Source organism: Tiliqua scincoides, chromosome 1 (genome assembly GCF_035046505.1).
Source record: "Tiliqua scincoides isolate rTilSci1 chromosome 1, rTilSci1.hap2, whole genome shotgun sequence".
Taxonomy (NCBI): Eukaryota; Metazoa; Chordata; class Lepidosauria; order Squamata; family Scincidae; genus Tiliqua; species Tiliqua scincoides.
This window is the reverse complement of record NC_089821.1, coordinates 80,145,766-80,160,006: the sequence shown is the minus strand read 5'-3', so window position 1 is coordinate 80,160,006 and position 14,241 is coordinate 80,145,766. Positions and strand designations below refer to the sequence as shown.

The window sequence follows — 14,241 nt, the reverse complement described above, 5'->3', positions numbered from 1 at the left end:
AGTCCCATTATAGTCAGTGGGGCTTGCTCCCAGGGAAGTGTGGACAGGATTGCGAGTGTAGCCTTGCCGGTTGCCGGTGGCGCGTCCTCGCGCCCACGCAGCATCAGCCTCGGCAGTGGCGAGCCCCCTCCGCTCCGTCCTCCTGCGGGCTCGGCTCGGGGAAGGGGATCGTTGCCCCCCTTTCACCCCCCACGGAGTCAGCTGAGGCATGTTCCACCCCAGCGCGGGCGGCAGCAGCCTCGCCATCCCAGCAGCCTCCGCAATCCCACCCATTGGGCTTCTCGGAGCAGGGAGAGATGCCGCCTCCGCCGGGCTCTGATGTGAGTGGCCGGCCTCCAATGGATGCTGCTGGGTCGGGGCTCCGTCGGCTTCGCTTCCACGCTGCAGCGATGTCGTGCTCGCCCTGAGAGGGAAGAGCGCAGCTCGCCCCGTGCCCGGTTGCGGAGCCGCTCGTCCTTCACTCGGAGGGATCCCCACCATGTCCCCGCCGGCTTCCAAGCGCCCCCCGCGCCGCCGCCGCTCCTGCTGCTCCTCCTGCTGGGGTCGCCCTCTGCAGCATCGCTCCAGATGACCATCGGTTGCCCCCCCCATCTCCATCCCTTGGGGCAAAGCTAAGCATGAGGATTCCTGGAGGTTTTGCTTTGCTTCCCCAGCCACTGAAGTGTCCTCCTGCCTCTTCCCTCCCTGGCTTGTTGTAGCCTGATCCTGTGGCGGTGGCAGGATGGTCCTGATCCCCAGAGCACTGATCCGGGTGGCTTCTGATGGAGATGCTTGCCAAGTTGCGTCTCTGATTGATTGACACTTTGGGCTTCAGGTGTGAGGAGGGAACAAAAATCCGGTGCCTTCTCCTCCCACCGCCCACCTTTGCTTTCTATGCATGCCAGTGTTGTGGCTCTGCTTTATTGATGCCCAAGCAAATGGCCAAAGCCCTGGGGACTTGAGAGAGAAGATGACCGGACAGGATCCCTCAGCAAAAGGGCAGCCTTCCCTGTGGAGGAGAGCTTGACTCACAGCTTGGTCTGCAGCTGTTTAAATCCTGGGCAAAAAGAGACTATTCCCAGCCTTGGGTGGAACAGAAACTCCTCTTGTCAGCCTGCCTCTAAGAAGGATTTGCATTTGGTGTCTCACTGGGAACCTTGTTTGGTTTGGACTCAACCAGGACTGACTTGTCAGAAGTTCTTGAAATTTTATCTCCCCCCCCCCCCCACTGCAACAGAAGAATTTGCTTTTCCCCACCCAACCTCATAGGGTGCAAATGCTGCTTGGAAGATGAGGTTCTTCCTTGCCATGAGCAGAATTTCTCGTGATTGATTTCCTCCTACTTCTTTGTAGCTTGTCCCACCACATTTTCCACCCACCTCTGCCCCTGCTGGGCATGTCCCGCTCGAACAGTGTGAGCCCTCCGGGGTTTGGAGCCCCTGCTGCACCCAGGGGTGGAGGTGGAGAACAACATCGCTCAGCCTGGGGAGAAGCGGAATCCAGAGCCAATGGCTATTCCTACCCTTTTCCCACCAGAGCATCAGTCAAGAAGTCTTCCCGTATGGCAAGCAGGTGGAGAAGTGAGGATGACTGTGAGCCACCCAGCAGCAGGAACCACGGGATAAGTGGCTGCAGGATGATGAGCTTCAAGTCCAAGTCTGCATGGCAGGATCATGGGGGTGACAAGAATCAGCACTCTCGCCGGGCAGGGGACCCATCGCTAGCCACCAGTCCGAGGCGCTATGGTGGACTGGAGGGTGAAGTACGTCCACGGTCTGTGGAACTGGGGCTGGAGGAAAAACGGATCAAGGCCAAGATTGATGAGCTGGATGATGAAGATGACCAGCTGGATGACAATGGGGCCTCTGAGATAGTCTTCTCCATTGGCAGCTGCTGTGGCAGCCTGTTGCAGATCTTCAGGTCAAAGAAGTTCCAGTCGGAGAAGCTGGAGCACCTCTACCAGCGCTATTTTTTCCGTCTCAATCAGAGCAGCCTGACCATGCTGATGGCAGTGTTGCTTTTGGTATGTCTAGTCATGCTGCTTTTTCACACCGTCTATGGCTACTACCAGGTGCCCTATGTGGTGGTTCTGTCCCTGGCCATCCTGCTGATGGTGGCTTTGGGTGCTGTTTGCAATCGCAATGATTTCCACCAGGACCTCATGTGGCTCATGTGTTACTCTGTCATTCTGGTTGTGTTGGCTGTGCAAGTAGTTGGCTGTTTGCTAATGCAGCCCAGGAGTGCCTCAGAGGGGATCTGGTGGACAATATTTTTTATCTACAGCATCTACACCTTGTTGCCAGTACGAATGAGGGCTGCTGTCATCAGTGGGGTAGTGCTGTCAGCCATCCACCTGGGCATTTCTCTCAAAGTCAACGCAGAGGACCAGTTCTTACTGAAACAGGTAACAATTGATACTTTGGGTGTGTGGAAGCTTGTAGAAACTAAGAGCAATTTATTGTTCTTTATTCGGTTTGGTGAAACCAAACAACACTTTTTGGGCAGTTTATTCAGCTTTCTTGTACTGTTGTGGGGATGCTGACTTACAGATTGGCCTTAAGTGTATAGTGTAGACTTTTCATGGTAGTGTTCCTGGTCACCTTCTGCTTTCAATTTGCTGTGCTCCATACAATCATGTGTGTTAACTAGTGTTGACTGTCCTTGTGTGAAAAAAGATCTTAGCCCACTATTGGTACATGTGCTGGGTGAGTTCAAAACCTATGTTTGATGCATTGTACTAGGAAGCATATATTGACAGGTATGGGTTTTCTAACTGTTGATGAAGGCAGTGTAGTTTCCTATACTGCTGGTAGCCTGTACTGTATTCTGCAGCAGTTAATCTGAGGAGATAAAGGGAATCCTGTCACTAGTACAGTATGTTTGATAAATTCTCACATCCCCCAAAATAAAATAATGTACACATTAATAAAAATTAATTTAGAAGATTTCTGTAAAACCTTCCCCAGGCTACAAGCTTGGCACTCAAGGCAGTCAAAAATGAGACTTTTGGGGAAGGAGGGGATAGCTGCCTAAGGGCACAATCCTAACCCCTTATGTCAATACTTTCCAGCACTGGCATAGTGGTGCCAATGGGACATGTGCTGCATCCTGCAGTTGGATGTCACTCACGGAGGCCTCGTCAGTGCTGGAAAGCACTGACATAAGTGGTTAGGATTGCGCCCTAAATCTTCTGCCCTAACCTCAACGGTATTTACTGGGGAAAAACTACTATTAAATGCATTATTCCCAGAATTTCCAAAATTACTTCTTTGATGACTAAATACATAGGGAGACTGCCTCCCCCAATTAATTAAAAAAAGTTTCTCAGGAGCTGGTTCACTTATTCAAGACATTTCTGTCATTTTTAAATGCTATGCAACTTTTTAAATGTTCTGATATAATGTGATGAAGTTAGGGGTCAGGCACCGAGATCCAGCTATAGCAATATTGGTATGAGCATTCCTAACTAAAGGATATGCTTGATGTTGCAGAGCTTTGTTGCGTTATATGTGGTACTCCTGCATATTCTATAGGCTTCATACACAGCCTTCTGCATATTGGTGCATATATGTAAACTTGTTTTGGTATTGTTGTGCGATGTCTCCTAACACATTAACATATTGCGTTGATCCATAGATGGCTTAATTTCCAGGGTATGTATGCACCTTTTAACTGTTTGCTGTGAAAGCTAAATATCAAAGGTGAAAGTGGCTCACAAATATTTCAGGAAGAACCAAGAACTGATGGAATGTTCACTGTGGTTGGCAAGCCCCCAGCTTTAATCTGGAAAACAAAAACCACCTTGGCTGCTTTTGCTATAGTGCGCTCTGAATGCAATATATTTATTCAGGGAAGATCAGTCTGACAGACCATCCTGTCTTTCTGTCACCTGAATCTTCGTGGAGGAACTTCCAGAGAGAGAACCATATTACCTGTAATTGGTTGCAGCAAAAACAGAGTCTTGTGGCATGACTGTCAAAGTTATTTTAGCTTTTGTGGACTAGATAGAACTTACTTCATTGAATGCCTGAAGTGTTATCCTCACTTGGCACTAGTGTTGGGGTATGTGTAGAACTGAACACATGCTAAGATAACGAGGAAAACTGTTGTAAGTAGTGGGTTGTTGTCAGAGGGTAGAAGCGGTTATGGAATGCAAGAGGTACAGTCTGCCATTATTTAAATATAAAACTTCAGGTTTTTTGTACATTGTAAGGGGTAAATACAATGAGGATTTGCAACAGCAGTAGCCACAGATAATGCAAAGTTAAGCAGCACATGTCTTGAGGTGGAAACTAGATGCCTGTTGAAGCTTCAGTGGATAGACTCAGACCTATAAAGGCTGAGACGAAATGGCTATGGAATGCAAGAGTAGGTGGTTTTTACATAAGAATAACAAAAATACATTTGTTGGTCCTGAAGGTGGGCAACACTTTATATGTCAGTTACTTGCCTTAAACAAAGTGTAGTGGACCAGACAAGCTAATGAGGGGTTGTTGTATGTTTCTTCCATTTCTTAGCATATAAATCCTTCTATGTTTGTTGTTCATTGTTTGAATATATACTAGTGGTCTTCTTCAAGTTCAAGTGAAGGCATTAAAGCTGATATAGCTTAATGGTAAGAAGTGAACTACAAAGTCCCTATTAAGAAGCTCACCTCAGTCATAAAACTCATAGTAAGGCCACAGGCAAGTACTATTCTCTCAGCAGCATCCCCCAACCATTAGTAATATGAGCATGCTAATATTGGTCTACTTTATAGTATTTTGCAACAGCCCTGTGATTTCTATGCCATCTTTCCTGTGATGGAGTTAATCCTCATGTAATGTCAAATCATGGTTTAATGTTCCATAAGCAAACCTGGGCTTGTATACGCCTCCGCTCATGCAACCCAATTCCACAAATTTCCTCTCCTCTTCCTTTGTGCTTCCAAATGCACTTATTACTTTCACAGGAATCAACGTTTTCCATTATCTGTGAACTAGTTTGTATACTCTCTAAATCAGACATAAAATCACATTTGAGCTTAAACTATAGTTGCCAGTTTGAATTACAATAATGGCAAACTGTGATTGGGGCTGAACAGGAAATGAAATTAATTGGGGTGTACTTGCAGGATATGGAGAACTTCAAAAGCCAGTTATTAGCCAGCAATATCCTACAGATCCAACTTAGAAAAAAAAAATAGCCCCTTGTAGTAAAATTTAATTGTGGACTTGGTCTTCAGATCTTAGCATTTTAAAAGAGCTGTTGAGTCGTAACCTGTATATTCTACCTGTTGTATTCCAAGATAAAGGCAAGATCTTATGTTTAGAGCCATCTGATACTAAAACCTGTATCAGCAACTGTTAACAGGCCTTTATTTCCTATTTTGTAGCTTGTTACCATGGAAATCTACTTTTTGACACTGACCCACTAATGCTTAGACTTCCTTTTTTTCAGTTGGGGGGGGCGTAGACAGTGAATAAAGACCACTTAAATCTAAATTATGTTAACGCCTTTCAACAGCTGCTGTTTTTGGTAATCATTTAATTCTTTCTTTCCTAACCAAGTCCTTATTAATATTATTTGGGGTGTGGTGTATTGATCAGTAATGAAACTCATGACTGAGTGGCTAAATAATGACTTTGGCCCAATCCTATCCAACTTTCCAGTGCCAATGCAGCTGTGGGGTGTGCACTGCATCTTCCTGGGGGGAGCACTCATGGAGGCCTCCTCAAGGTAAGGAAACATTTACTCCCTTACCTTGGGGCTGCATTGGCACTGGAAAGCTGGATAGGATTGGACCCTTTCTGTGATTCACTAGCGTCAGTAATTAGATCTATAGCTGCTGCCTGTTGTCCCCCTTCCTTCTCTGAAGTATTATGATCATGTTGCATTTAGCAAGATCTTGAGTCAGGAATGCATAACTATATTTTGTTTCAAGAGATGTTGCGCTTTGGTCTACTTCGTGATCCAAATCCATCATGTCTCTTTGAGATTAGGGGGCTCATTATAATGCAAATAACATTAATTTGTGAAAACGCCCAAGAAGCTTCACTAGTCTTATCAAAACCTTTGGCTTCTCTCAAAATTCCTTACATATTTTGCTTTAGGAGGAACCTCTAAATTTGCTTCAGAGATTACTTGTGGTGAAATTTCAATGGCAGCTCTTACTTTACTTTTCTCTGTCTGTCTGACTTGTTCTTATATAACTGCTGGTCCAGGAGGGGTTCCAGCAGCATGCAATGTGCAGTAGGGACACAGAACTTCATGTGTTCAAGTGCAATTGGATATTTTGATATTAAGATATTGTGGGGGTCCAGTGGTAAATTATCCAAATAGATATCTTGAAAGCAGCAATGTACAAATAGCAAGGAAAAAAATGCACCATACACAGAATTGATTTCTGGAATACAGTATAAGCAATGTTCAAAGTTGCTTCCTGGTATTGTCGGTGACCTGGAATCAGGAGGTGTCGAAGAGTTGCAGCCATTGCATTTGATCTGGTTTATTTTTTATTGCATTTTTATTTTTGCCCTTTTTTCTTTGCCAGCTGAGGCCTAATAGCATAGTTTAGAAACAGCTGCATCATCATGTGTCTCTGTTTTATAACACTTCTTTGATCGAAGCAAGGCTCCCAGCTGTTTAGACCTTTTCTCCATGCCTGTGTCGCTCGCAACAATAGTCCCTTTAACACTCTCCACCCTTGATGTCTGAGAACAAGCTACATGTGGTGCCTCTTCTCTCTACAGGCCTGCATTAATTAAACACATTTGATCCAAGCAATAGGATGTTGACTTTCTTTTAATAGCCCATTTATCTTTTTCTGGGTGGATGGAGGAGTGTACGCATATCATTCCCTTTAAGAAAATTTGCTGCTTTTTTTTGGAAAGAGTAAAGCTGCCTGTTTCAATGAGACATCACCGGCGATTAGGAGCCACAGATCTGTATTCCGACCAATAACTTGATGGAATTCTCCTGGGTTATGTCATGTAGTTTCCTTCTCTCTGTCAAAGAAAGGTTTAAAACAGAAAGTGGAGCTTCATGATACGCCTTATTTGAGAAGCATTGCTTCAGCAAACCTAATTGAATGTCCACCAGAATCATGGCTTTTAACTGGGGCCAAAAACAAAGCTTGATGCCAGTGTCTGCCCATCCACGGGGCCAACTGAGGCATTTGCCTCAGGCAGCAGATTGGCATGGGAGGATCACCTCCATTCACCCGCTCACCTCCACTACTCTTTTTCATGCTCATCTTCCCCCCTCTCCAGGGTTTGGAAGGGGACGACAGAGCAGAATAAGATGGACTACTTTAGTTCACCACTCTCCTCTCTTCCACACTTCCTCTTCTGCTCCCTCTCCTCCTTTATTCAATCCAGGTAGTGGGAAGAGCAGACATATCACCAGCTAAGGGGAAAGCATTCGGCAGCATCCTCGCGTTGCTACATAGTCGTATCAACATTTTAAAAACTGACTTTATGTTGTATAGTTTTTAATTACATTTTAAACAAAATTTTCCCTGGGCAGTCCCTGTGTTTTCAAGATAAATGCCAGGAAAATCTGTTACCTTTCTTGACTATAATTTACTTTAACTTATAGTTGCATAATGTCATTAACTATAATAATAAATTGCGATAGTTCAGAAGTTATTTAACTCAAGTTTTTTTGTAGCTAGTGTGTCTTTCTTTTTCTAGTAATGTTTTGCTAAATTAGTGATTCCAATATTTGGTCTTAATTTGGCAATTTGACCTAGGCACTTTTCTCACCAAACATCAGGCTACCTTAAAACAGTTGTTCATATAGGTAAGGACTGACAAAAAACATTTCATATTTGCCATTTCATCCACTTCCAAAGTGGATAGCATCTGAATACATCTATCTGCCTGCCCGCCCTGGAGAAGAAAGCAGGAGGAAGAAGCTGGGTGGTTTAACATCCCTGGCCGTGTCTGAGGTTGCTTGGGCTCCTCTGCGCATTCCTGAGCATGGCCCTCAGTCTCCATTCTGGATGCCTCCCTTTTGATGTTGGCAATGCCCTTGACTGAGCAGTCAGCACCAACAGCCCTGGCTGCCTAGACCATATACATATCACTAAATGATTTATTGAATGAATGAATGGAGCATGGGGGAAAATAGTAAATTGCAAAAAATAGGAACAAAATATGAAGTGAGTGTTCATTTAAAAATTATAAAGAATAGTGCAGTAACACACGTTAAAACAAAATATGAAATGCAAGCACAAACTGAAAAGCAACTAACTTAGAAGGGAAGGCTAGGTGGGAAAGGAGAGTTATCAGCCCTAGCTGGAAGACTAACAGGGAGGGTTCAGTTCTTCATCCCACTGTGAGGAAGTTCCATCATAACAGTGCTGCCAGAGAGAAGGCTGTGTTCTTTATTGCCATCAATCTGACCTCCACCGGAGCTGGCATGAGCTGCAGGGCCTCCTCTGCTGATGTTAGGGGATGGGTGGGTTTGTACTGAAGAAGGTGGTTCTTCAAATATCCTGACTCAAGCTATTTAGGGCTTTGATCGAAGGTCAAAACTAGCACCTGAATTGGAGTCTGGAAACAGATTGGCAGCCAATGCAGCCACAGGAGCAGGAGACAGGCTGAGTCAAATAACATGGACCACAACTTCATTCAACACTAACTGTAACCTCTAGTCCAGTGGTTCTCACACATTTAGCACCGGGACCCACTTTTTAGAATGAGAATCTGTCAGGACCCACCGGAAGTGATGTCACGGCTAGAAGTGACATTATCAAGCAGGAACATTTTTAACAATCCTAGGCTGCATCCTACCCACACTTACCCAGAGTAAGTCCCATTGGCTGTCATTGTTAAAAGAATATACATAGCAGCTTGTTAAAAGTACAGGTCTGTAACATTTCCCCAAATGCAGTCGCATACCATGGTAACATCAAGTCTAATATATTAAAAATAAAATATTGAAATGAATGGGGACCCACCTGGAATTGGCTCGTGACCCACCTAGTGGGTTCCAACCCACAGTTTGAGAAACACTGTGAGTCTAGTCAGTCTTCAATGGCAGCCCCACATAAAATGTGTTGCAGTAATGGAGTCAAGTTACATCAAAGCATGGACTGGTCAAAGATCTGATTGTCATAGATGTGGATGCAGATGGTGTACTCACCTAAGCTGGTCAAAGCCCCCTCCCAGCCACCCACCACCACCGGCTACTGCAGTCACCTGGAATGGCATAACTTATATTCTCGTTTTGTTGTTCTTATTTTGGCTGTAGTCGTCTTTAGGAGAACTCTTGCAAACTGTTACTGGGATAGGTTAACTAGTGTCAGGAAAGACATATGTTTAGGGACTCTTCATGCAACCGGAATGTGAACCTTAACCATCAAACTGTTGCTTAAATGTGTTAACAAAGTATATTTTCCTTCGTATTTTACTTTATAAATTGGGAGTGACTGAGATTTGTTATCCTTTATAGCTTGCCTGCCTGGCTCTTTTTTTAAAGCTGGAACATTTATGGAATGTTGTTTATATTCTTTCCTTAGTCAGTGCAACAGCAGCTTCTTGAGTGTCTGCCATTAAGTGTACTTGGCATGCAATTAACAGCTAAACTGAAGAGATTTTATTTGGTCACTGTAGGTTATAGCACCTCACCACTGTAGGTGGTAAGGTGCTATAACTGGTCTAGGGGCTGTTATGAGAAGAGACTGTTATGCACTAGAGGTGGGGCTTTTTGTCCTCTGTGATGCCACACAGCATCCAGTATTTATTTATTTATTTATTAGATTTGTATTCCGCCTTTCTCCCCAAAGGGCACCCAAGGCAGCTAACCATCAAGTTAAAATGCAAGGCAACATATAAACATTAAAAATACGAAACACTTAGTATCTGCTGCATAGTATCTGCTATTCATACTTCTGATCTGTGCAGCATACATTGTTGGTCTCTGAGGTAGGTCGTTAATGGAGCTGGTTTGCACGTACATGTGCATCACTTTATGACTGCAGCATTAAGTGGCAAACTGTTTGAGCGAACCAGCCATTGTTGGTCAAATACATCAGAGAGAACTTTCCCATCTCTTCAAACACTGTGGGCGCAGTCCGAACCCCCTAAGTCCAGCACGGACATAAGGGCAATGCAGCTCTGAGGTAAGGGAACAAACGTTCCCTTACTTTAAGGAGACCTCAGTGAGTGTCACCCAACTGCAGGATGCAGCACATGTCCCATTGGCACTGCTATGCCAGTGCTGGAAAGTACTGACATAAGGGGTTAGGTTTGCACCATGTGTCAGTAACATACTGTATATGTGCGACTTGGTTCTGCCACCGAGTTAATCCATTGTAGGTGTCATGGCATGACCTCAGTATAAACCCTACTGAGATTCAGTAGAATCATACAGAAAATGGTTACTGTTATGGGGGCAGGGGAAGGAGACTTTTCTTTTTCTGACAGGTGTAGTGATTTAAATTGAGGTGACTTAAATTGTCAAGCAAAAGGGAGCCAATTTAAATGTTTTCTACCCTTCTAAATAAAAGTGCATACTAATAGTTGCTATAACTATTTAAAAATTTATTTTAAACCAGTGTTTCTCAAACTGTGAGTCGCAACCCACTTGGTGGGACGCGACCTGAGGTCAAGTGGGCCGCAGAAAGATACGCACCGCCATCTTGGAAACTGGCAAATTAGGCAGGCGGCGCCATCTTGGAAGCTGAAATTGCCTTGCCTAAGCATGCTCTGTATGTGCAATGCCACCCTGGAAAGCTGGCAAAGTAGGCAGGAGGTGCCATATTGGAAGCTGGAACTGCCTTTGTCTAAGCTTTCTGTGTATGTGCGACACCATCTTGGAAGCTGGCAAATTGGGCAGGCAGCCAGCTTTGAAGCTAGAACAGCCTTTGCCTCAGCTTGCCTGTGTGTACTCAAAGCTCCTCCCAGGAGCAAAAGAGCGGCTTGCACAGGCGCATAGGAGTGAGTGTGCCTGCTAAAGTGTCTTCAGGGAGCGTGTTGCTGGATTATTTTGAGGTGAGTTGCAAGCTCTCCCTGTAAATGGGGTGCATGTCTTTTTGTTTGTTTTGCTTTCTCTTTCACCACCTCCTTGCAGTTCAAGCTCTGCCCTGTGATCCAGCTCTCCCTCTCCCCCCACTTCCATCCAGCCCAAGCGCTGCCCTTTCCTCCCCTCTCCAGGAACTTCAACCTCAGCAGATGCGAGTAAGTGGGGTGCATTTATTCCTCTCTCTCTCCCCCCCACTCCCATCCAGCCCAAGCTCTGCCCTTCCCAACCCCCTCCAGGAACTTCAACCTCAGCAGATGCCGGTAAGTGGGGTGCATTTATTCCTCTCTCTCCCCCCCCCCCCCACTCCCATTCAGCCCAAGCTCTGCCCTTCCCAATCCCCTCCAGGAACTTCAACCTCAGCAGATTTTAGGTTTTTCTGGAGTCGTGTGTGTTTTTTAAAAAATGATATAGATGTCTCAATTTATGAACTTTAAAAAATTACATACCTGGGAAGCCCCCTGATTTTAAAGGTGACTTGAGGTCAAGCATTATGGCAGAAGTACTGCTGTGCTACATAACAATGATTCAGGCTGCAGTCCTATCCACGTTTACCTGGGAGTAAGCTTCTTTAACTACAATGGGTCTTCTGAGTAGACATGCATAGGATTGAGCTCTCACTGATATAGATGTGATCCTTGCATTTAGATATGGAATCTTTATAGAAAACTGATGCAATTGTTTGGAGATGGAGGGAAGGAAGGTACATCTGTTGGTCTTATGCTAGGAATGGTCTCTGATATGCAAGGTAGCCCTCTGTCCCTGTGTTCTGCTTTGCAGCCTATCTGTTTAGCATTTTACTTATAAGTGAAAATACAGACTGGTGTGTGAGCAGTATACTAAGCCTGACTTGCATGTGGTGCAGTATGAAGCCCTTCCTACAGCTTTTGTGGCTCTGATAAGATGCTGATATTCTTCCAAGCTGACTTTTGCAGAATATTTGCTCTGGTAATCCTGTAGTCCAGGATATTATTTTGCTTTTGTCAAGGTTGTAAATAGGTCAATAGAATTGAATCAAGCTTCTGAGCTGGACTATTTTCTCTTGTCACTTAAGAACATAAGAACATAAGAACAGCCCCACTGGATCAGGCCATAGGCCCATCTAGTCCAGCTTCCTGTATCTCACAGCGGCCCACCAAATGCCCCAGGGAGCACACCAGATAACAAGAGACCTCATCCTGGTGCCCTCCCCTACATCTGGCATTCTGACATAACCCATTTCTAAAATCAGGAGGTTGCGCATACACATCATGGCTTGTACCCCATAATGGATTTTTCCTCCAGAAACTTGTCCAATCCCCTTTTAAAGGCGTCTAGGCTAGACGCCAGCACCACATCCTGTGGCAAGGAGTTCCACAGACCGACCACACGCTGAGTAAAGAAATATTTTCTTTTATCTGTCCAACACTCAATTTTAGTGGATGTCCCCTGGTTCTGGTGTTATGTGAGAGTGTAAAGAGCATCTCCCTATCCACTCTGTCCATTCCCTGCATAATTTTGTATGTCTCAATCATGTCCCCCCTCAAGCGCCTCTTGACTTGTAGTTGTAGTTAATGAATTACTTGTAGTTAATGAATTACTAGGTGAGAACAGTGATGTCACTTCCTGCTTGATGATGTCACTTCCGGCCTTGACATAAGTTCCAGGTTGATGGCATCACTTCCAGTGGGTCCCGGACAGATTATCATTCTGTGACAAATTATCATTCTGTGATTATCATTGTGACAAAGTGGGTCCCGGTCTAAAAGGTGTGAGAACCACTGTTTTAAACCAAATAGAACCTTTTTGCAGTCTCAGAGGTCACACATTTAATATTTTTACAATTTTAGAAAATTATATGTAGGTACTACATAGTGAGTATAACACCATAAGGGAAGGGACACCGCTGGCAACTATATGTTCTTCTTTTCATGAAATAGGAGTAAAAGATCACCCAGTGGATGACACCTTTAGTACCTTGCCTATCTCTGCTCCCTATTATTAAGCCATACATGAACTTCTGTTCTGTATGGTGATTAACAAAAAGAGTTTGTCCTGTGTGGTGACTGACAAAAAAGCTTTTTCTTTACAATGAAAAGGAATTTCACAAATTAGTAAGAGGATCTTACCTTCAGTTTTAAGAGAGTATATGCACTGGGTTCCAGTTTAAACCAGATTAATTTTAAAAAGAGAAACTCATTTCAGCTGGAACTTTAAAAACAAAATATATATTTTTAGAAATCATTTATATTTATCCATGCTGATCATCTCACTCAGTGTTTCTCAATCTGTGGTACGGGTACCACCAGTGGTACTTGAGGTGGTGCCTGGTGGTTCCTGTGGGACCCCTGGACACTTGTTGCCCAGCAGTGAGACCAGGAACACAATGCAACAAGCAGAGGCAGGAGGCTGGCAGTCTGAGCTCCAAAGCATGCTTTTCAATGCTCATAAATCACCACCCTGTCTACTCTGAGCCTCTTACTGGTGTTGTTTGCATCACATCTGACCCAACCCAGAAGCAAGTGGTGATGATGCCGGCACCAGTTACTTCAGATGGTACTTCAAATAGGTGGACCATGTGAAGTGGTGTGACAAATGTTGAAAAATCACTGGTCTAACTGATAATGAAGGAGTTATGAACTTGAAAGGAGAGATGCTCATAGAATTGCGCTGATTCACTTTTCAGTAATAAATGATATGTCACTACTGTAATAATCTAAAATATCTCCAACTGCACATACACTGACTGTGACCCACCAAGTGAAATGCAACCTACCACATATATGGTGTCTTGCTAGCCATGCTGCTTGCTTAGGACTGCAGAGACTGGGGCGGGGAGGACCAGGAACTAGTTCTCTGCAATACATGCTTGGTGGGAAGTGGTCGGCTTGATTCTTCATAAATTTGTGCTGGTCTAATCCAAATGGTCAATGACTCTTTGTTAAATTCTTTAAGGGCCAAAATGCCTTTTACTTTTGTCTACATGATCTTTGCTTTCACCTGCTTCCATTCTGGTATCTCTTCCATAGAGCCATGCCATTCCTTCAAGTTGTTGAGAATGGTGAAGGGGGGGGGGTTATTCATGCTTTGCTTACAATCATAATCTTTTTATAACCCACTTATTCTGGGTTTTGCTTAGGTCTTCTAAGAAGCTGCTACCGTTCTTCCCCCCCCACTACTCCTTGCATAAGCAGTTTTGAAAAACATCGATATAATTTTTTCTCTTCTCTGAAAGCAACAGACTAAATCATACTGGAATGCACAACCCTTCCTAGG

At 44.4% G+C, this 14,241-nt stretch overlaps 1 protein-coding gene across 4 annotated transcripts in view; it reads left to right on the top strand.

Annotated features, from left to right (window-relative positions):
* The first annotated feature begins 1,209 nt into the window (after positions 1 to 1,209).
* Positions 1,210 to 14,241, top strand: part of ADCY5 (adenylate cyclase 5) — a 289,872-nt gene continuing 276,840 nt past the window's right edge. For 3 of the 4 annotated variants that reach the window (XM_066611797.1, XM_066611796.1, XM_066611795.1), the window contains exon 1: positions 1,210 to 2,383. In XM_066611797.1, the coding sequence (XP_066467894.1) occupies positions 1,376 to 2,383 (1,008 nt within the window). In that variant the 5' untranslated portion in view covers positions 1,210 to 1,375. The remainder of the gene's footprint in view (positions 2,384 to 14,241) is intronic. The other variant, XM_066611798.1, reaches the window with a different exon arrangement.